General features: G+C 33.7%; 1 protein-coding gene across 1 annotated transcript; it reads left to right on the top strand.

The window, feature by feature from the left end:
* Nucleotides 1-21,283: 21,283 nt before the first annotated feature.
* Nucleotides 21,284-22,935, top strand: LOC117923721. The gene has a single exon (XM_034842150.1). It carries the CDS (start codon nucleotides 21,454-21,456, stop codon nucleotides 22,732-22,734), a length of 1,281 nt encoding a protein of 426 aa, XP_034698041.1. The 5' UTR covers nucleotides 21,284-21,453; the 3' UTR covers nucleotides 22,735-22,935.
* The last annotated feature ends 463 nt before the right edge of the window (nucleotides 22,936-23,398 follow it).

Here is a 23,398-nt window from a genome sequence, read left to right as displayed (position 1 = left end):
CAATGGATTCCGGTGATATTGGGATAGATTTTGGGACTAGTACATATGGTTGAATAAATGAGAAACAAATGAATGAACAATAATTCTAGGAAGTAAGGATGGATGCAGAAAAGGTTGAGAAAGGTTAGGATATTCATAGTTTATAGTTTAAGCAAGAAAAGGAAATAACAAAAGCGATTTTAATTAATTGATTATATAATAGAGTAAACCAATATTTTAATGCAAGTGATTGATCTAGATAACCAACAAATTACCATCTTACACAGACATGAGAAAGAAATAAAATATCAGTGTATGACTTTCGATCATCATAATTTCTATTTAACGAACTTTATTAACTTTAAAATCTGATTGTGAAAATATAAATTCTTTTTTTTTTTTTTAAGCCCTTGGACAAGTTGCATGACATTGAGCTTTGGAATAAAACTCTCTATTTTAGAAAAACTTGATTTTCCATTTTCTTATAAGACATAAAATGTCCTTGAATGTTTTACAAGAACTTTCCCACCCTTGTTTTCTATAATTATTGAACTTCAAAATGACACTTTATACATGTTAAATAATCAATAATCATTTGGTTTTCCATTCAAAATAATATAGCTTCCTTTAGTAAAAAAACTAATATTCTTTGAAAACAGATGCTGCCTAATTTCATTCGGCAAGCATGTTTGAAAAACATTTTAAAAATGATATACATGAATTGAATTTCATGACTCCAATTAATGGAGACTTAGGGATAAATTGTGGAAATCAAAATGGGACTCAACAAATCCTAATATATAAAACGATTTTAAAAATGAATTATGTTTCTCTTATATGAATTTTCATCTACTTAAACAATGAATTCATAAATTGAAGCATAAATAATTTAGGGGATATTTCAATCCTTCACAATATAAGGAATTATTAAGTTAAAGAGCAACATAGGATTAACCAAACACAATCTTAAATTACACTCTAATTTTATATGATTCTGAATTCGATCATGTTTCTTTAATCATATTTAATTTCTTATTGATATGCATGTAATTGATTAGATTTAAGTTTCCCCTTTAAATTCAATGTTATTATATTTTATAAATCAAATATTGCCTTTAGAGGAAACGCTATGCTTGCTAAACCAAGTACGCAAACTTGCCCTCTACCTTTTTATTTAAATTATTTGTTTACTATGTTGAAATCATATGATGTTTAATTTGATTTGCCATTAATATGTGATGCTTGTAGTGCAATTTGATATTATTAGTTACTATTCAACTTTTATGTTTTTTGGAAGCGCCTACATTGCAAATCAGGTACGTTTTTTGTTATCTAACTAATGAATTACATTGAATCTATTTTGATGTGTTTATTTGATTTACGGTATCCACTTATTTACTTATTAATTGCCATAATAACTTCAACTTACTTAGTAGAGACCAATTTTAAGGCTTAGAGAGGTGCTACCATTATCATACCTTTCCGATAGGTAACTTGACCCTCGAACTTAGACTCGCATTTTCAAAGGCAAGCTTTTTAGGGTTTTATTTTTTATTTTGTTTTCCCTTTAAAAACAAAATAAAATAAGTAGCGATTTCAAATCATCAATAGATTTCATCATACTTTCAAATCAGATCAAGCTATCATAAATTGGTGGAAAATGAAGAATGATTACGAATTCAAGTTTTTAATTAATTTCACTAACTCAGGTTAACAAAGAATGAAAATCTAGGTCTCCAAATTCAATATAGTTAATGCAAACCAATAAAAATAAATCTAATTAAATTAATCCAAGCTAATAGTAGCAAAATTTAGATTTCTAATTGAGTTTAATTAACACAAAATCAAAAGAAACAAACATCATATTTCTAATTACTTTAAGTAAATTCACATTAACAAAGGTGGAAAACTTAGGTCCCTAATTTTATTAAATTAACATAAATCATCATAAATAAACCTAATTTTCTAATTAAACTAAATTAATTCACATCAATTGAATCTAGATTTCTAATCATATTAAACCAACATGATTCTACATAACAAACTTAATTTTCTGATTAAATTAAATTAATTCATAACAACAAAATCTGAATTTCCAATCATATTAAATTAACACAAATCAACCAAAACAAACCTAATTCTCTAATTAAATTATATTAATTCATAACAATAAAGTTTGGATATCTAACCACGTTAAATAAACACAAATTAGCTAAAAAATTTCTAATTATATTAAATTGATTCGTATCAACATAATCTGAATTCTTAATCATGTTGAATTAACACAACTAAGTGAAAACAAATTTAATTTTCTAATTACATTAAATTGATTTGTATCACCTAATTCTAAATTCTTAATCATGTTGGATTAACATAAATTAGTAAAATAAACTTAATTCTCTGATTGAATTAACTTAATTCCTATCAATAGAATTTGGATTCCTATAGGTTCACAAAATTATAATATCATATCAAATTCCAGATCTAAAATTTTCAAAATAATTGAATCAACTTTTAACAAGGGAGACTTGGTAAAACGAATCTCTACTCACTTAATAATCCAGTCAGAAAATATTGGACAAGAATTCTCAAGGAACAAACAATTCAGAATTGCAGGAAAACAAACCAAATCTAAAAATTCAGGAATAAAATCTCAAATAAATGTCACAGAACACTCAGATCAATACATTTTTACAACGAAAATAACATATACACAATTGAAATATTTCACATGGTAATCTTAGATTCATAAAAAAGACATTCGATCTAGGGTTCTAAAATCCATATTAATATATGATAAAATAAATCTTGAAAAAAATTGCAAACACCTTTTTAGAGAAAAACAATCCAATAAATTCAAGTTAAAATGAGTGATCATCAGGTTCAACCAAACAAAACAAAAACCTAATCTATGTTATCTATGAAATGAGAGAAGAGTCAATAATGATTTCTTTACAAATAAACATTCAAAACAAAGAAAACGAAAACCTAAATGCCGATTCGAGCAATGAGATTTGATATCTCTAGCCTTGAATCAGCGTTCGCAATTCCGCCACTCTCTCAAACCTCGAATTCATATCTCTCTCGGACTTCAAACTCTCTCTCTAACCTTTTTCTTCAGTTCTCTCTCAACTGAGATGAAAGAATGAACCAAAGATCTCTAAACCCCTAACTAATAGAGATAATCAGTTGCTTGACTTAGTCTTACATATCAGTTTGTATTATTCAAATGTATTTAATTGTATTTAGCTGTCATCCAGAGATATAGGATTCAGTTGTAACCTTCCTAGTTTGTAGGATCTTCAACCATTCTTGGTTATGTATTTATACGTTGTTTAATTAATGAGAAGAATTTAGCTTTTGCAATCTATTATGGTATTAGAGCAAAACCAGAGGTAACAAATTCCAATTTTCTCCCAAACCCTTCATCTCTTTAATCTCGAAAATCCATGGCTATCTCTTCTCCCTCCATTCTCAACACAAATGATTCCCACAACACCCTTATCAACATTAATGTTGTTGCCCAAACCCCTCTAAAACTCACCTCCACCAACTACCTCTCCTGGAAACTATAATTCCACACCATTTTCATTGGCTATGACCTCTTAAGATATATCAATGGCTCCAAGACATGTCCCTCAGCCATTCTCACACAAAATGACACAACTAGATCCAACCCTGCTCACACCCTCTGGATCCGACATGACTAATTGATCTTGAATGCAATCATTGGCTCCATTTCCCACACCATCATACCATTTATTGCACAAGCCAAGACAACTCGTGAATCATGGCCTATCCTGGCCACCACCTACGCCAAGCCTTCTCGTGGCTGCATCAAACAGGCCAAAAGCCAACTCAAGCTAATCACCAAAGGCTCTGACAGTGTCACATCATTTCTACAATCCATCAAGGCAAATGTGGATGAGTTTGCCCTTTTTGGAGCACCACTAGATGTAGAAGATCTCACTAACAAGATACTTGATGGCCTTGGTGATGAATACAGAGAACTCACACGTGCTTTCCAAGCTAGAGACATGCCTATAACCTTTGAGGAACTACATGAAAAGTTGCTAAATTTTGAAGCTTAGGCGATCACCCTAAAACCAGACCCCCTTCAATTTCCTACCACTACTAATCCTACGAGCAGGAACCCAACACCTTGGCGCTCACCTGCACCTCAGGCACTAACAATCATACATGGCGCCCCTCCAACAACCACCAAAATAGGTATCCTCCTACACAAACCAGCGGCCAGCCCACACCTCAAGGTAATAGTCCATCTCAACCATACATGGGTTATTGCCAAATTTGCAGGATACAAGGATATACAGCAAAACGGTGTCCCTCCTTTCAGCTAGTCCTAGTCAACACATCCACCAGTCTTTTTCCTGCTTCGAACAAACCCTCTGCCACCTCATGGCAATCGAGGGCCCATTATGCCTCCAATACTCCCAGCCACAAATCTTGGCTCCTGTACAGTGGAACATCTCACCATGTTATTGCTGATCTACACAATCTCTCCATGCATACTCCATACAATGGCTTGGATGACATTATGATTGGTGATGGCTCGGGTTTCTCCATTACTCATACCGGTTCTTCCTCTCTCCACACACCTCATAACACTTTTAAATTGAACAATGTTCTTTGTGTTCCTGCTATGAAAAAAAATCTCATTTCCATTTCTCAATTTTGTACCTCAAATAATGTCTCTATTGAATTCTTACCAACTGCTTTCCTTGTAAAGGACATTCACACGGGGGCAACACTTCTGAAGGACAACACTAAAGATGGTGTCTATGAGTGGCTGGTATCTCCACCCTTGCTTGCATTTGCCAGTATCAAAACAACTTTATCCGAGTGGCATTAAAGATTAGGACACCCAACTTTCCACATTCTGAAACAGATTGTTTCAAAAAATAAACTCGATTTCTTTTCTTCATTATCCAATAATTTTTCATGTAATGATTGTCTAAGTAATAAAAGCCACAAATTGTCATTCTCTCAATCCAAAACTGTCTCTTCTTAACCCCTTGAAACTATCTTTTCTGATGTTTGGACATCTCCAATTATATCAAATAATGGATTTAAATATTATGTCATTTTTGTGGACCACTTCACCAGATATATTTGGTTCTATAATCTTAAACAAAAGTTAGAAGTCAAATATATTTTTATTAGATTTAAAGCCATTGTTGAAAAACACTTTGATAAACCCATCAAAACACTTTATTTTGACAATGGTGGTGAATATATTACCCTTGCCCATTTTCTTTCAACAAATGGTATTTCTCATCTCACTATACCACCTCACACACCTGAACACAATGGATTTTTTGAACGTAGACATCTTCATATTGTAGAAACTGGATTAGCATTACTCTCTCATGCATATCTTCCTTTAAGTTATTGGACTTATGCCTTGGCCACAACAGTTTACCAAATAAATCACATGCCAACACCCACATTGAACCTTTCCTCTCCTTATGAATTTTTTTTTACAACAACTCCTAATTACTCAAAACTCAAATTTTTTGGCTATTTATGCTATCCATGGCTTAGACCATATACCACCAACAAACTAGACACTCGATCCAAACCATGTGTCTTCCTTGGATACTTTTTAACTTAGAGTGCCTACTACTGCCTTGATCCATCCACTTCCAAAATATACGTCTCTAGACACCTTCACATACCAACAATCCCCACCACCCATCACCACATATAAGCCCACCCGAGCCTCAGCCACAACCCACCCACACCATGACTACTAGAGCCAAAAACAATATTCGCAAACCCATCACCAAAATGAATTTTCACACTCAATTAACCAAACGTGATGATCATGAACCAACCACCTTGACCCAAGCTCTCAAAGATCATAAATGGCATCGAGTCATGTCTGAAGAGCATGATGCTTTAGTAAAGAATGGCACATGGGCTCTAGTTCCATAGGATAACAGTCAAAATTTGGTTGGCTATAAATGGATTTTTAGAACTAAATGCAAACCTGATGGTTCTATTGATAGGTTCAAGGCTCGATTGGTTGCAAAAGGCTTCCACCAACATCCTGGAATAGACTACCAAGACACATTCAGTCTTGTTGTAAAACCGACTACTGTCTGCATTGTTCTCACTATAGCAGTCAGTCGTGGCTGGTCCTTAAGGCAACTTGATGTAAACAATGCCTTTCTTCAAGGACATCTATAAGAGAATGTATACATGTCACAACCATCGGGATTTGTTGATAATGACAACCCCTCTTATGCCTGCAAACTCAACAAAGCAAAATATGGCCTGAAACAAGCCTCTCGGGTATGGTACCATGAACTCAAAAAATTTCTTTTACAGTTCGACTTTTAGAATTCATATGTTAATACATCACTCTTTGTCTTTTATGCTGATGGCCACACTATGTATCTCCTTGTTTATGTTGATGATTTAATTCTCACAGGAGACAATGATACCAAAGTTAATAACTTCATTACCATTCTTGCTCAGCGATTTTCCATCAAAGACCTTGGTTTACTAACTTACTTTCTAGGTGTGGAAGTACTAATAACAAGACCAGACATCACATTTGCTGTCAACAAATTGTCCCAATATATGCATTGCCCAACAACTCTTCATTGGTCCTTTGTCAAATAGCTACTATGTTATCTTGTTGGCACTGTTGATGATGGTTTACAACTCTACAAAGACTCTACTCTCAATTTGCATGTGTTCTCAAACACTTCTCTCAGTTTACAAGCCTTTTCTAATGCTGATTGGGCAGGGGACAAGGACATTTTTTGCTCAATTAGTGCTTATGTTGTTTATCTTGGTAAAAATCCGATCTCTTGGAGTTCTAAAAATCAACAAACTATTGCTAGATCCTCCATTGAGGCAGAGTATCGCTCAGTTGTAAATACAGCTGTTGAACTTAATTTCATTTGTTATCTCTTGACTGATCTTGGTATATCGCTTCCTTACTGCCCTGTCATTTACTGTGATAATATAGGAGCCACTTAGCTTTGTTCCAATCCAATTTTTCATTCCTATATCAAGCATGTTGCAATAGATTTTCATTTTATCAAGGATCAAGTTCAAAATGGAGCTCTTCGTGTAGCTCATGTCTTTTCTGAAGATCAGCTTGCACATGCTCTTACCAAGCCACTTCCACTATAACGTTTTTTTCAACTTAAACACAAGATTGGACTTTTCTCCCGAGCTCCATCTTGAGGGGGCATAATAGAGATAATCAGTTGCTTGACTTAGTCTTACATATAAGCTTGTATTATTCAAATGCATTTAATTGTATTTAGCTGTCATCCATAGATATAGGATTCAATTGTAACCTTCCTAGTTTGTAGGATCTTCAACCATTCTCGGTTATGTATTTATACGTTGTTTAATTAATGAGAAGAATTTAGCTTTTGCAATCTATTACTAACAAAGGCAGTTTCCTCTGCTTTTATACTGCCTCTGGAAACCCCTAGAAAACAAGTCGATGATCATTCCTCACGTGACCTCACTCCCTCCACCCAATGCCATCATCATGAACCTCATAACTGTTGCCCTATATTCTTAACCAAATAGGCCTTAGATGAAACTAACAATCCCGCCCTCTTACTGTCTCAAAATTTAAAATACAAGCTCAAAAATACAGTAGTGGTGAAGTCTCTAGCCAAACTTCTAGTAACCAAGAAGAATGTGTTAAGGGTAATTGTAATTGCCGTCCCAAAACCATAAATGTCATAAGCCAAGACCAAGAACTTGTCCTAGATATTTTAAGGAAAATTGAAGATGAAAAGACTAAGCAAGATCTTTATGAAGTGTTTAAAAAGTTTGTTGTTAAGTCGGAAGTTAAGAAGACTATAAATCCTTATAACCTTAATGAAATCTTAAACAGGTTTGATCAGCAGTCTCCCAAACAAATAAGCATTAAGGAACTCTATGATGAAGTAAGACAGTATAGGAAGGAAATTAAGGATTTAAGACAATTCACAAGTTTAGGTTTCTCGAACCTCCAAGGACAAATCAATAAGATTGTTAATAACCAGGAAAATCTTATGGATGTTCCTGAATCCTCACAAGTTAATGATGATGAGACAGATGCTTTTTTGAATACTGTTAGTAGGGTTATCTTCCAGAGGTGGGAAGTCTTCCTTACAATAGTAGTCAAGGATAAATTAGTCTTTGACATTGTTGCTTTGATTGATTCAGGTGCAACAGAGAATTGCCTTCAAGAAGGTCTTGTACCTATTCAATTATGTGAGGAGACTAGTTAGTCTTTATTTGGAGCCAATGGCAAAAGACTTGCCATTAAGTATAAATTAACAGATGTTCATATCCGTAACCATGACATCTGTATTAAGCAAACCTTCATTCTTATTAAGGACCTTAAGGAAAAAGCCTTCCTAAGTATCCACTTTTTAAGCTCTATCTATTCCATATGGATAGATAACCAATGTATAAGAACAAAACTCTTTGATAAGGAAATTCTTTTTGAATTTGCCAATCTACCCGTTATAAACAACACTCTTTGTGATCAAGAAATTAATCTTGTTGGAATAAATGTTCCACCTAAGATAATAGATACCCAACTCATTCATAATCTCATTAAAAAGGATATTTTAATCATTTCTTTATGCATTTCAAAATTTTAAATTGATATTTTGAACCAAGGGTTTTTATTAAGAGTCGTTTTCACATTTGCAAAAACAATTAGGTATATAGCTTTTAAGCATGATTTAATTGATTGACAGATTATTTTAAACCCTAATTTTCAAATTAAGTTTATTAAAGGAGAAAATTCCATTCATGATTACTTAACTCGTGAAATTTGCAGGGTTCACGAGACCATGGCCCCTAAAAAGAATACCCAAGCTCTTAACCCACAAAAATCCCAATCCAGTCAAGGTCTTTCTCCCCAAAAAATGCTTTGGAGTCAACAAGTTGAACTTGAAGAAGAAGCAAGGCTTCATTCTTCTAACCTTATGCCCAACAAGATGATGACCTTGTACTATGATCCTTCGGATTCATCAATCCAGTCAAGGCTACCTAATACCCAACTATTTCAGGGTCTCAAACCTTTAAGCAGGTTGCTAAAGCTAACCTCTCCCAAAATGAATTAGCATCAAGCTCTTCTTTTTCAAATAAGCAAATTGTGGTGGCTGCCAACCCCACACCTCTTTCAGCAAAATCAAGATATTGGAAAAAAAATTTAAATCAACCTTTTTTGGTTATCGAAAGAGAGTTTTTCGCTGAAAATCCTAGAGAGATTGCAGCAAAAGCTTTTCATGAAAATTTTCATTATCCCTCTGGTGACATTTTAAAAACAAGAGATTTTTATGAGGCAATCCTTGTAGAAACTGATTACTACTCAAAAAGTGCTATTTGATAGCTTCTAATTAATCATTTTAAACACTTTTGAGTAGTAGTTAGTGCCTTTTAACCCAATTAGCATGTTAAGGCCCCTTTCAATCAATTCTAATCAAATTGTGTAAGTTTTGGTGTTTTTGTTAGTATTTTGATCACCAAAGCATTATGAGATTGAGGAGAGTTTTATGGAATCCTTGGCAAGCAATGGGAAGCTTAGAGAAATGAAGAATCAAAGCCTTGAAGCACTTTTGCCATAAGCAAAGTGGAAATGCAAGGGGAAGCAAAGAGGATTCAGCCATGGAGCATTCTTGATGACAGTCACTGCAGCTAATTTTGGAGCACTTCCTGATGTCCAATTTATGCATACAATATGTCATTTGAAAGCTTAGGAAGTCAACAATCCAATGCTTCAAACCGTGTGCAATTTGGATTTGAAATGAGGAAGTTGCAGCCTTTGGAAGACAATTGCTCCAAACTGAAGGAAGGCTTCAGAAAAAGTGCTGCGGAATCAGCTTTTTGTTGCGGAATGGTTTCGCAGCCTTTTTGTACAGTGCTATGGAGTTCTCCTGAAGCTTCACGCCGCGATGGAAGCCAAACACCACGTGATGGAAGTCCACTTTGCTAAGGTGTTGAAGCAGCTGGTTGCTATGAAGAAATTTCGCAGCCCTTCTTGTGCACCTGCGAAATTTCGCAGACCTCACCTTTCACCTGCGAAGTGGTCCTTAGTGCTTCCCGATATTTGTAACCGACACTTGGAGATATTTTTCATTAGATTTTTTTTGCCTAAATGCCCAAATTCTCCTTGTAAGTCACCAATGATAGATTTCCTTAGCTTTTAAGTTAGGAATTTGGCAAAAATATCAAGGTAATAGCTATCATTGTAATTTTGGTTTAAAAGGAAGCCCGAGGAGCCTGTTCTGGGAGTTAGAGGTGTTGGAGTGATGAACCTTTTGTAAATTTAAAAGGAAGAAATACACAGAGCTTGAGCTTTTTTCTGCTTTACCTTCTCTCTTTGATTGTGTTTTTACTTATTTTACTAAGTTATGCACTCTCTGAGGAGTTTTCCCCAGAGAATGAGTAGCTAAACCTTTTAGTTCCTTGGAGTTAAGGTTGCCGTGAAAGGTTCCAAGTGCAAGAATCAGAAGCTTTGTGGTTTCAGCTATGAATGAATAGAGAGTGTGTCCCGTGAATGGTTTCTAATGTTTTTAGTTAACTTAAAACGCCTTGGAGTCACTTGGGCCAACACTCGGTAAGGCAAGTGATCTCTAACCATGGAGATGCACTAGTTTACCCCTTGCGAGCCTCTGGTAGGTGACTTGAAGGTAGGATTTTCTAGAATAGCCAACACTTGGTAAGCTTTTGGACTCTTAGGAGACATCCATTAGTTACCTCTTGCGAGCTTTTGACGGGTAATCCAAGGTTAAAGATCACCTTGAATGGTAAAGGCTAGTGAGAGGCTCAAACCATTGCAAGTTGCATCAGTGAGAGAATTAAAGCTAAAATCCAATTAAGGGATGCATTTGTGCAGCACCTGTTAGAGAATTGACTTTAAGTTAATTCTCTAACGTGAGGAAATGAACCAACTGACCGGAGCTATGCTTTTGCATGAGGAACCTCCCCTGTAAACCTGAATCTCCAAGGAATGCTTTTCTCCTTAAGTAATTTTCATCACTTGTTGTGTTGTTAATCTAAGTCCAAACCTTTTTCAATCAAAGTTTGTGTTTTATTTCTCAAGCTAACCTTAAAATGAAACAGCACCAATTCACTTTGAATTGGTATCATTTTCAACTTGAGTACCCTTCCCAGTGGAACGATCCTAGAGCCACTATGCTATAGTAGCTTTGTATTTGCTACCCTAGTTCATGGTGTTATAGGTTATAAATATTGTTGATTACTCTCGCCATCAAGGAGCACCAGCTGGACACGAATCAACTGAGACACCAATTAGGCATGAATCAGAAACTGGTTCTGTTAAAATTAAACATAACGCTAATAAATACAGTAATTTGGATTTGACATTTTCCACTTGCCATATCCATAAGATTCTTACTGTTAAGCAATTGGGGGGGGGGGGGGGGGGGGGGGGGCGAATCCCAAGTTCTCAAGGGAATTCTCTGAACATTCAAAACCAAGATTTTTCAACTATTGGGATTATCAGAGAGCATGGTTCAATGCTTTTTTTTTTTTTTTTTAATCCAAAATAGGGACTTCCATCATTCATGGATGTTCTATTTTCCATTTAAGCATCAACTTTCTTCCTTCTCATTTTGGATCCATAATTGGTGGACTTATTTTGGTCCATCCATTAAGATTCTTCCTAAGACCATCTTGGATGGATTTGAGCTATTCAACAGTTCTTTTGTTATCCCCAGAGAACTTTCAACTTTTCCCCTTTTATTATTCTTTTTCAATAAATTTGGCCTTGCTTGGATAGTCCATTAAGACTACATTATCATTGCGGATGAATCAACAGTCTTTCCAACTATTGGAAGAACTTTTAAGACTAAGTGGTGGGACACTTTGAAAAATGATGCATTCCTGGAAGCAGTTAAGCAATATTTCCTCAAGCATCCCACACAAGTTTCAACTAGTGATGATATGTCACAGTTTCTTTTCAAGAAACAACAGCTCCAAGCCATGCTCGTAGTAGCAAAAACTCCTCAAGAATTCCAGAAAATCCTTGATGAAAGAAGCTCAAGCTTTTCCCAAGAAAACTCTTATGCAGAATCTGATGATTCAACAAGCTACTTTCCCAATATTGGTGATGACTGTGAAAGTATTCTTCTTTCGATAAGAAAATCAAAGTAATCTTTAGCTTCATGACTACAAGATTATTCTTTCCAATAAGCTCATTTCAGCACCAAAAGTAGTTTTGTCTTCCAGCATGTGCGTTTACAACTCATGAAATGGCTTGCCAGCCATTTTTCCTGCCAAAAGTAAGATTCCTTGCTGAAAAAGTCTAAAAGTGCTACAGAAAAATGTTACTGTTCATTTTTACTATTCATGCACGTGTTAATTATTCACAGCAGTTGGTCAAAAAGCAAATAGTGCTTTGTCTCCTGATTGGTACTGTTTATTTTTTTTTTTTGGGCTATTTAAAGGGGCTTGATCCTCATTTGTAAGCATTTCTCATTTTTTTCACTTCCAGCTTATGCTCTCCCTTTTCTCTTCTTTCTCTCTCATCATGTAAGCTTTCCAACCCAAAACTTTCTTCAAAGCTTTCCTACCTTCTCCCATTGTAAGATATTCATCTCCTTATATAAGTATGTTTTATGTTATACCTCTTATTATGGATGACTTTCAAGCTATATTATACAAGTATGTTTTATGTTTTCATTATACCTCATATTATGGATGATTTTCAATTTATGTAATTAAAAGTTTGTGGTTCTTTCTCTTTAAATTTCTTGTTAAATATCTTGTGTATTTTCTGATTTCTTTTCTTTGTTTTGAATTTTGGCATAATTCATGTTTTCATTACATATAACCTTGTCCTGGGTGTCTATGGTATTAGAGCCACGGGAAGGGAAGTCGGGTTTGTTTTGGGTGTTTTGACCCTAAACTTGTGAATTGTCTTAAATCCTTAATTTCCTTCCTATACTGTCTTACTTCATCATAGAGTTCCTTAATGCTTATTTCTTTGGGAGACTACTGATCAAACCTGTTTAAGATTTCATTAAGGTTATAAGGATTTATAGTCTTCTTAACTTCTGGCTTAATAACAGACTTTTTAAACACTTCATAAAGATCTTGCTTAGTCTTTTCATCTTTAATTTTCCTTAAAATATCTAGGACAAGTTCTTGGTCTTTGCTTATGACATTTATGGTTTTGGGACGACAATTACAATTACCCTTAACACATTCTTCTTGGTTACTTGAAGTTTGGCTAGAGACTTCACCACTACTGTCTAGTTGATTAATATCATCTTCATTATTTGAATCAGTCTTTGACTCAGATTATGAGGTTTTTAACAGACTTCATAGAGCATATTTTTTAAATCTTTTGAGACATTAAGATTATTAATCTTTTGTTTAACCTTACAATCTTTTTTATAGTGGCCAACCTTGTTACACTTAAAGCAAATAATTGGCTTGGAATCTAAAGGGGCTTCTACCTTTTTATGGGCTTCTTTGTTTATCCTTATTTGGATGTGTCTTGAATGCTTGGTTTCATTCATCCTATAATTTCCATAAGTACCTCTCTTGCTATGGTAAAATTTATTTTTGCTAGGCTTCCTGTTTGTTCGTTGCTTAGAGGGAGGCTTAGTTTCTTTTTGGCTGAAACCAAATTGGCTACAAAATGACCTAAATTCATTCTTGTAGATCCTTTGTTCATTCTTCATTTGTTGCTTAAGCTTGAAGTCATTACACAACTTGATCCCTTTAGCTGTGGCAATGCTTATAATCTCACCATAGGTTAGCTTATCATAAAGGATTTGACCATTATAATGTTCCCTTATCTTAATCCTAATTCTTTAAGAGAAAAGTCTAGGTAGACCTAAGATGAATTTTTCTTTCTGAAAAGACTGGTTACAGTCTGATCTTAGCATGAATTTGGTTAGGAAGACTTCCTTATACCATCTAAAGTCATGAAGCTTGGGACACTTAAGGTTCGTTAAGAGATCTGCAATCTTATCCTTAATTTTTGTAGGATCTCCAATGAAGTGCTTGGATATTGAATAGATTAGAGTGGCCACTTCATCCTCTATATCTTGACCATCTTCATCCTTAACTACTTCATTATTTTCATTAATCCTATAGGCTTTTAGGATACTATTTCTGTCATCAAAAGTGAGATAGTTATCCCACTAACCCTTAAGTTGTCCTATAAACCCAACTACAATTGTCTAAGCAACAACATGGTCGGGTAGTCTATTGTTTAACTTATAGGTTGTACTAACCATGGTCATTTCTTGAAGCTTAGTGAGTATGTTATACTCGGTCATACCATCTATGTTCCATTCATAGATAGTACCACTAGTGTATGAAGCTTGAGTATACTGATTTCTTTCCTTAAACTGCATATCAGGAAAGGTAGGTCTAGGGTAGTAATTCTTAGTCTTAAAGGCTTCCAGATTGTTGATATTTTTTGAAACAATTTGATTATGAGGTTCCTCAAACATCTTAATTAGTTCACCAACTCCTTCTTCTGAACTAATAACCATATTGATTCTCATATAAGAAGGCTGAGTTGTCAAAGGGACCACAGGGTTATCCTTAATCTTTTGGTTAATCCTATTAACAAAATCTTGATTGATTTAGGGATTTTCCTGGAATTCCTTAGAGAATTCATATGGTTTAATTTCTTTCTTATCAGTGATGTCACTGGTAAACCATATCTTGGTGTTGTTAATACACTTACAAGGATAGTCTGGATATTCCTCTTGTTTGAAGAGTTCAAACCAGATCCAAAACTTAATGTTTTTCTTTTCTTGTCTTAAGTAAGCATAGAATTCTTCTTGGTAGAGGGTTCTAATGTCTTTAGGGACAGTGCTAAAGAACCAATCTTTTATTTCCTTATTGGCTTCAAAATAAAAGTCCTTTCTTAAAAGATCTTTGTTGATCTCAAAATCCTTATCATCAAAGCTTATTGTGTTAATCATCTGGGAATACGTAGGAGATATAACAGGAGATTCATCCTGATTTGATCCTTGAGTAGACTCCTGATCCTCAGTGTAAAAGGGTCTGGCCACTTTGGTGTGACTTTTAACACCTGTTAACTTATTATTCTTAGGATTTGCTGAACCAGAACCTTCTTCTTCCTTAGTGGTTCTAATTGGGATAGAAGAACTTGAAGGTTTAGAGGGCTCAAAATTTGAAATTCTAGGGCTACTAGAATGACGGAAAGAGTTAGAGAAAATCAGATCTCCTCTTCCATCAAGATATTGAACAATCTATTCAATCGTTTCAAATCTCTACTCTATAGCTGGAACGACATTAGCAAAATGCCAATTTTCAGGAAACTCAACCTCATTCCACTTGATTTTCATGAGGACTATGAAATTAGACTTGTTTATCACATCTGAGTGGAAGAGAGTGGTCTCACTCTTGGGACTGGTGCATAGTGCTCCAGATCCAACGCTTGTGGTCATGCTCTTATAGGCAAACCTGGTTATGATGGAAACAGGATTGTTTTCTTTCTTGAACTTAAAGCCATGGGTCTTAACATGAAGGACAATCGAATCTAAGATATCGACATCTCTTAGTCTAACTGTGAAGTTAGGGAAACACTGGAAATAGACAGGGTCATCATTCAGTCCAGCTTGGATTGCACCTATAATAGAATCTCGATAATTGAGATGTCTATTATCTCTTAGACACATGACAATAAAGGTGTTTAAACCTAATCTTGTCAAAGGCTTAGCTGGAACTTAAATCATACCAAAGTGTATGAAGTTGTAGTGGTCTTTCTTATGTTTTTCAACTGACTTACTATCCAAGAGTCTTATGACTTGATCGTCTTGTTCTAAACTTACTGACATTTCAGAGGTTCTAATGGTGTAGTATGTGAAGAACTTAAAGGTTCATTTCTTATAAATTTCTTGATTAGATACCTTGGGTAACTTCCAATCGTCTAAATCATTTTGGATCTTAGGATAATTGATCTCTTCACTGTTTACAACAGTATCTTGAGAATTAGTGGATTTCCTAGACATGGTTATGAAAATCAAACTCATTTTAGGGTTTTAATCTAGAGCCTAATAGCATATTGACAGACTTAATGAGACATCTCCCTAACCCTTTACAGCCCTAACAAACGCTTATCCACGGCTAACAATGGGCTCAACCCGATAGGGATCGCACTCCTCGGCACACTACTACTTATCTTAGGATAGCTCAAAACACCCAAAACAAACTCGACTTCCCTTCACGTGGCTTTGATACCATAGACTTTTATCCATTCCTCACATTCTTCATACCCTTCCCATTCTCTACTTCTTTGAAATTTTAAAATAATTTTGGGACTTCACATGGCTTGGATATTGTTGAAATAGATTCATTACACTTAGTAGGTGTTCAACTGATGCCCGAAAAAAATAAAACTCCAAAAATACTAAAAAATTAGAAAGAGTATGAAGAATGTGAGGAATCCTCACATTCTTCATACCCTCCCCATTCTCCACTTCTTTGATGTTTTAAAAAATTTCTGGGACTTCATATGCCTTTGATATTATTTAAATAGGTTCATTACACTTAGTAGGTGTTCAGATGATGTCCGAATAAACCAAACTCCAAATATACTTAAAAATTAGAAAATGTATGAAGAATGTGAAGAATCCTCACATTCTTCGTACCCTCCCCATTCTCCACTTCTTTGATGCTTTAAAAATGTTTAGGGACTTCATATGGCTTAGATATTGTTTAAATAGGTTCATTATACTTAGTGAGTGTTCAAATGATGCCTGAAAAAAAAATCAAATTCCAAAAATACTTAAAAATTAGAAAAAGTACGAAGAATGTGAGAAATCCTCACATTCTTCATATCTTCCCTATTGTTCACTTCTTTGATGTTTTAAAATTTTTTAGGGACTTCATATGGCTTAGATATTGTTTAAATAGGTTTATTATACTTAGTGGGTGTTCAAATGATGCCTGAAAAAATCAAACTCCAAAATACTTAAAAATTAGAAAGGGTATGAAGAATGTGAGGAATCCTCACATTCTTCGTATCCTCCCCATTCTACACTTCTTGGAATTTTTAAAATAATTTTGAGAATTCGTATGACTTGAATATTGTTTAAATACGTTCATTATACTTGGTGGGTATTCAAATGATACACGAAAAAATAAAACTCCAAAAATAATAAAAAATTAGAAATCCTCACATTCTTCGTGTTCTTCGTATTCTCCACTTCTTTGATTTTTAAAAAATTTTTGTGACTTGATATGACTTGAATATTGTTTAGATAAGTTTATTACATTTAGAGGGTGTTAAATGATCCCCGAAAAATTCTAAATTGAAATTTACTAAAAAATCAACGAGGAGTATGGATTTCCATATTATTACTAATTTACCTTTTTCCTATTTTTAATATTTCAACCAATTTAAACGCTAAGAAATAATTTATTCATATATTTCTCCATTAATAATTAGTACACAATTAATTTAATTTTAAATTAATATATTTTTTAAAAATCTATTTCGGTTTTTTCCCATTTTTTTTCACTTCATAAACAAATTATATTGCTTTTCACATTTCAAATATTCATCCAATTTTTTCAACAAATAATTTGAAGTTAAAATAAATTAAATTACTTTATCTTAATTTATAAATTATATCACCAAATTATTTTTTTTTAAAAAAATTAGTTTATTTTAAATTTAATTTTCATCTTTATCACTTTATATTACAAAAATAAATAAATTGCAATTTCGTTTTCCAAAATTTTCTTTATTTTTCTACTTCATAAAAAAAAATTCCAAAAGGAAATAATTGGTCATTGTAGTAGAAGTTAACAATATGAACTGTATGGGATTAATTCCCATGGGAGGGTAACGTACAAGAATTTGTTTTCTTTTATTTTGTATTTATCTTGCATGTCATGTCTTAATCTATTAGACTAAAAAGGTTGGTATGGTATGATTTGACACTAAGTTGATTACACTTAGTGGGTGTTCAAATGATGTCCGAAAAAATCAAACTCGAAAAACAAAGGTTATGAAGAATATGAGGAATGCTCACATTCTTCGTACTTTCTTTATTCTCCACTTCTTTAAAATTTTAAAATAATTTTGGGATTTTTTATAGATTGGATATTGTTTAAATAGATTCATTAGATTTAGTGGGTGTTCAAATGATGTAAAAAAAAAATCAAAATCCAAAAATACTAAAAAATTAGCAAGGGTAAAAAAAATTAGCTTGGTTCATTATCCACTTATTTGAATTTAAAAAAAATATAATTGAGACTTCATATGACTTAGATATTGTTTAAATAAGTTTATTACGCTTAGTGGGTATTCAAATGATGTTCGAAAAAATCAAAATAGAAAAATACTTAAAAATTAGAAAGGGTATGAAAAATGTGAGGAATCTTCACATTCTTCGTACCCTCCCCATTCTCCATTTCTTTGAATTTTAAAAATAATTTTGGGACTTCGTATGACTTGAATATTGTTTAAATAGGTTCATTACATTTAGTGTGTGTTCAAATTATGCCCAAAAAAATCAAAATCCAGAAATACTAAAATACTAGTTAGGGTATAAAGAATGTGAGGATTCTTCGTACATTCCCATTATCCACTTATTTGATTTTTTTTTTTAAATGGAACTTCATATGGCCTTGATATTGTTTAAATAAGTTCGTTATACTTTGACGGTGTTCAATTGATTCCCGAAAAAATAAAAATACAAAAATACAAAAAAATTAGCAAGGCTCACATTCTTCGTATTCTCCACTTCTTTGATTTTTAAAAAATTTTTGTGACTTGATATGACTTGAATATTGTTTAGATAAGTTTATTACATTTAGAGGGTGTTAAATGATCCCCGAAAAATTCTAAATTGAAATTTACTAAAAAATCAACGAGGAGTATGGATTTCCATATTATTACTAATTTACCTTTTTCGTATTTTTAATATTTCAACCAATTTAAATGCTAAGAAATAATTTATTCATATATTTCTCCATTAATAATTAGTACACAATTAATTTAATTTTAAATTAATATATTTTAAAAAAATCTATTTCGGTTTTTTCCTTTTTTTTTTTCACTTCATAAACCAATTATATTGCTTTTTACACTTCAAATATTCATCCAATTTTTTCAACAAATAATTTGAAGTTAAAATAAATTAAATTACTTTATCTTAATTTATAAATTATATCACCAAATTATTTTTTTTTTAAAAATTAGTTTATTTTAAATTTAATTTTCATCTTTATCACTTTATATTACAAAAATAAATAAATTGCAATTTCGTTTTCCAAAATTTTCTTTATTTTTCTACTTCATAAAAAAAAATTCCAAAAGGAAATAATTGGTCATTGTAGTAGAAGTTAACAATATGAGCTGTATGGGATTAATTCCCATGGGAGGGTAACGTAAAAGAATTTGTTTTCTTTTATTTTGTATTTATCTTGCATGTCATGTCTTAATCTATTAGACTAAAAAGGTTGGTATGGTATGATTTGACACTAAGTTGATTACACTTAGTGGGTGTTCAAATGATGTCCGAAAAAATCAAACTCGAAAAATAAAGGTTATGAAGAATGTGAGGAATGCTCACATTCTTCGTACTTTCTTTATTCTTCACTTCTTTAAAATTTTAAAATAATTTTGGGATTTTTTATAGATTGAATATTGTTTAAATAGGTTCATTAGATTTAGTGGGTGTTCAAATGATGTAAAAAAAAAATCAAAATCCAAAAATATTAAAAAATTAGCAAGGGTAAAAAAAAAAAAAATAGCTTGGTTCATTATCCACTTATTTGAATTTAAAAATAAAAAAAATGGGACTTCATATGGCTTAGATATTGTTTAAATAAGTTCATTACGCTTAGTGGGTATTCAAATGATGTTTGAAAAAATCAAACTAGAAAAATACTTAAAATTTATTTGGTATGAAGAATGTGATGGATGAATCTTCACATTCTTCGTACTCTCCCCATTCTCCATTTCTTTGAATTTTAAAAATAATTTTGGGACTTCGTATGATTATTCAAATGATGTTCGAAAAAATCAAACTAGAAAAATACTTAAAAATTAGAAAGGGTATGAAGAATGTGAGGAATCTTCACATTCTTCGTACCCTCCTCATTCTCCATTTCTTTGAATTTTAAAAATAATTTTGGGACTTCGTATGACTTGAATATTGTTTAAATAGGTTCATTACATTTAGTGTGTGTTCAAATTATGCCCAAAAAAATCAAAATCTAGAAATACTAAAATACTAGTTAGGGTACAAAGAATGTGAAGAATCCTCATATTCTTTGTACATTCTCATTACCACTTATTTGATTTTTTTTTTTTAAATAAGTTCGTTATACTTTGACGGTGTTCAATTGATTCCCGAAAAAAGTAAAAATACAAAAATACAAAAAAATTAGCAAGGTTCACATTCTTCGTGTTCTTTGTATTCTCCGCTTCTTTGATTTTTTAAAAATTTTTGTGACTTGATATGACTTGAATATTGTTTAGATAAGTTTATTACATTTAGAGGGTATTAAATGATCCCCGAAAAATTCTAAATTGAAATTTACTAAAAAAATCAACGAGAAGTATGGATTTCCATATTATTACTAATTTACTTTTTTCGTATTTTTAATATTTCAACCAATTTAAACGCTAAGAAATAATTTATTCATATATTTCTCTATTAATAATTAATTTAATTTTAAATTAGTATATTTTTAAAAAATCTATTTCGGTTTTTTTCCCATTTTTTTTCACTTCATAAACCAATTATATTGCTTTTCACACTTCAAATATTCATCCAATTTTTTCAACAAATAATTTGAAGTTAAAATAAATTAAATTTACTTTACCTTAATTTATAAATTATATCACCAAATTATTTTTTTAAAAAAAATTAGTTTATTTTAAATTTAATTTTCATCTTTATCACTTTATATTACAAAAATAAATAAATTGCAATTTTGTTTTCCAAAATTTTCTTTATTTTTCTACTTCATAAAAAAAATCCAAAAGGAAATAATTGGTCACTGCAGTAGAAGTTAACAATATGAGCTGTATGGGATTAATTCCCACGGCAACGTAAAAGAATTTGTTTTCTTTTATTTTGTATTTATCTTTCATGTCATGTCTTAATCTATTAGATTAAAAAGGTTGGTATGTTGTGATCATCCTATTAGCTTAAAAAGGTAGGTATGGTATCCTATTAGCCTAAAAAGGTATGTATGGTATGATTTTGGTAACGTGGCATAACCCTTCTCTATATCCATCGTCCATCTACTGCGTTGGAATCAACGTGGCCCATTCAGATAAGGACTCTTATCTCCTTCCGTGTTTACCGTTCCACACTACAACAGACGAATTGGGATCAGTTACGGCTCTCCCTTTGGGCGATACCCACCATCTCCTTCCGATCTTCTCTTTTTCTTTCTTTCTCATCGTTCCCTTCTCTTCTTCACACCCAAACGGATACTATGCCTTCCTCTCTATCTTCATCTCCGTCTCCGGACCTTCATCTCCAAACCCTCTTGGCCTCCGCTCGTCCCTTCCTCCGGGGCGAGCTTGAAGCCGTCCACCCAAAGCTGCCTTCTCTCATCTCTGTTCTCCGATCAGTGGGCGCAGGCGAGTGCTGGCACAAGCATGGAAGTTTCCTTGAACATCTATTCGACATGTACAAGATTCTCAAGCTCTGGAAGGCCCAAGAATCGGTATGTCTCTGCGGCCTCTTCCACTCTGCATACTCCAATTCCTATGTCAACCTCGCCATCTTCGACCCCTCCACCGGCCGCGACACCGTCCGCGCCCACGTGGGCGATGCGGCCGAGGAGCTCATATATTTGTTTTGTGTCGTCCCGCGGCAGCCCCTCATCCACGATGATCTCCTCTTCCGGTATAGTGACGATGAGCTGGTGGAGCACCTCAAGGCTTCGGAGGTTTCGGTGAGGAATGCCAAGGAGGGCGGTGTGTTTAATGGAGATGAGGCTTGGAGGAAGAAGGTGAATTCCCTTGTTCCTCCTGGTGGGGTTACGGTGAAGCACATCAAGACTGGTGAAGATGTGTTGGTGTCGAGAAGGGTTGTGGCCATTTTCGTGATGATGACAATGGCTGATTTCAGTGACCAGCTTTACGGGTTTCAGGACGCCTTGTTTGACAATTCTAATGGCCGCCTTGAGTTTTCTGGCAACAGCTATGGAGCTTTGTGGCCTGGGGATGGCAAGCCTGGGCTGTGGTTGAATTCAATATCAAGAATGGGTGCGGTTTACTCATTGCTAGTGAGGGAGGAGGAGATTTTCATCGAAGAGAGGAAAAGAGTTGGTGGGGATCAAGTGGTGAAAGGCCGAGATGAGGAGTTAGAGCTTGTGATACCACCGGTTTTGGAGAACTGCACGAGGGTTTTGGGCGCAGAGGAGCAAATAGAAGCAACAGATCTGTATTGGGAAGCTGTTTGTGAAGGGTCAAAGAGAGGGTTGGATTGGGCTGAGAAGTTGTTGGGGAGGTGTGTCGAGAAGAACCCATTTGTGGGGGAGCCACATGTGGTGTTGGCTCAGATTTACTTGACAAATGGGAGGTTTGAGGAGGCCGAGAGAGAGGCTGAGAAGGGGCTGAAGCTCATGCTGGAGTGGGGGAATCCATGGGACAAGAGGATGAATTGGGAAGGATGGATTGCTTGGAACAGGGTTTTGCTGATGAAGGCTAAGGAGAGGTCATGGCCAAACACTTCTTGGGGGATCCTCAACTTAGGGCTTGTCAAGTAAATCATTGATGCATACAACACATTTAGAAGACCATCTTCCTCTTCCATCTGATTTATGAATCTACCGTGAATAAATGCTTTTAATTTTATTAAACTATGAATTGTGAAGCAATCAAAAGATGATGGTTGTGTTTGAGTGCAGGTCATTTTCTATGAATAAATTAATGGTTGTGTCAAGAATTAGGCATGTCTTCTACTAAAATATTGGAAGTGATGCACTATTTGCCCGTTTCCTAGTTTGGTTGCTTTGTGAATGGTGGGTGGGGTATCGTACTAAACCTCAATGGTAAATCCAAATGCAAGAAAGAACGGGACATGTATGGCCCATAAATCCTCAAAATCCGTCATTGTCTTCGTGTTAGTGCTCTTTTATAGCATGTGCATTGTATGGTTGCCTCTCTATGGAAGTTATGACCCACTTTCCTTTCTATAAGCATTCCCTTCCAAAAACATCTAAGGATCTTGGTTTTTCTTCACACAGAACAAAATAAAAAGAAAATCATATGAAATTGAAGATAAATGAAATAAAATAAAATAAAAGATTATGTAATTCACAAGTTAGTAAGGTAATCACATGCATATTTTAAGTCAAAACAATTCAAGCAATTTTCTAATAAATAAGTAAATAATTAAATAAGTAAACAAATAAATAATTAAACAAAACA

The sequence above is a fragment of the Vitis riparia genome, chromosome 10, assembly GCF_004353265.1.
Source record: "Vitis riparia cultivar Riparia Gloire de Montpellier isolate 1030 chromosome 10, EGFV_Vit.rip_1.0, whole genome shotgun sequence".
Classification (NCBI taxonomy): Eukaryota; Viridiplantae; Streptophyta; class Magnoliopsida; order Vitales; family Vitaceae; genus Vitis; species Vitis riparia.
The sequence above is the reverse complement of the archived record's forward strand: the minus strand, read 5'-3'. Positions and strand labels throughout refer to the sequence as shown.

Bases quoted from the DNA above. Each gene is read 5' to 3' on its own strand.
- LOC117923721 (XM_034842150.1), top strand. From the start codon at position 21,454: ATGCCTTCCTCTCTATCTTCATCTCCGTCTCCGGACCTTCATCTCCAA.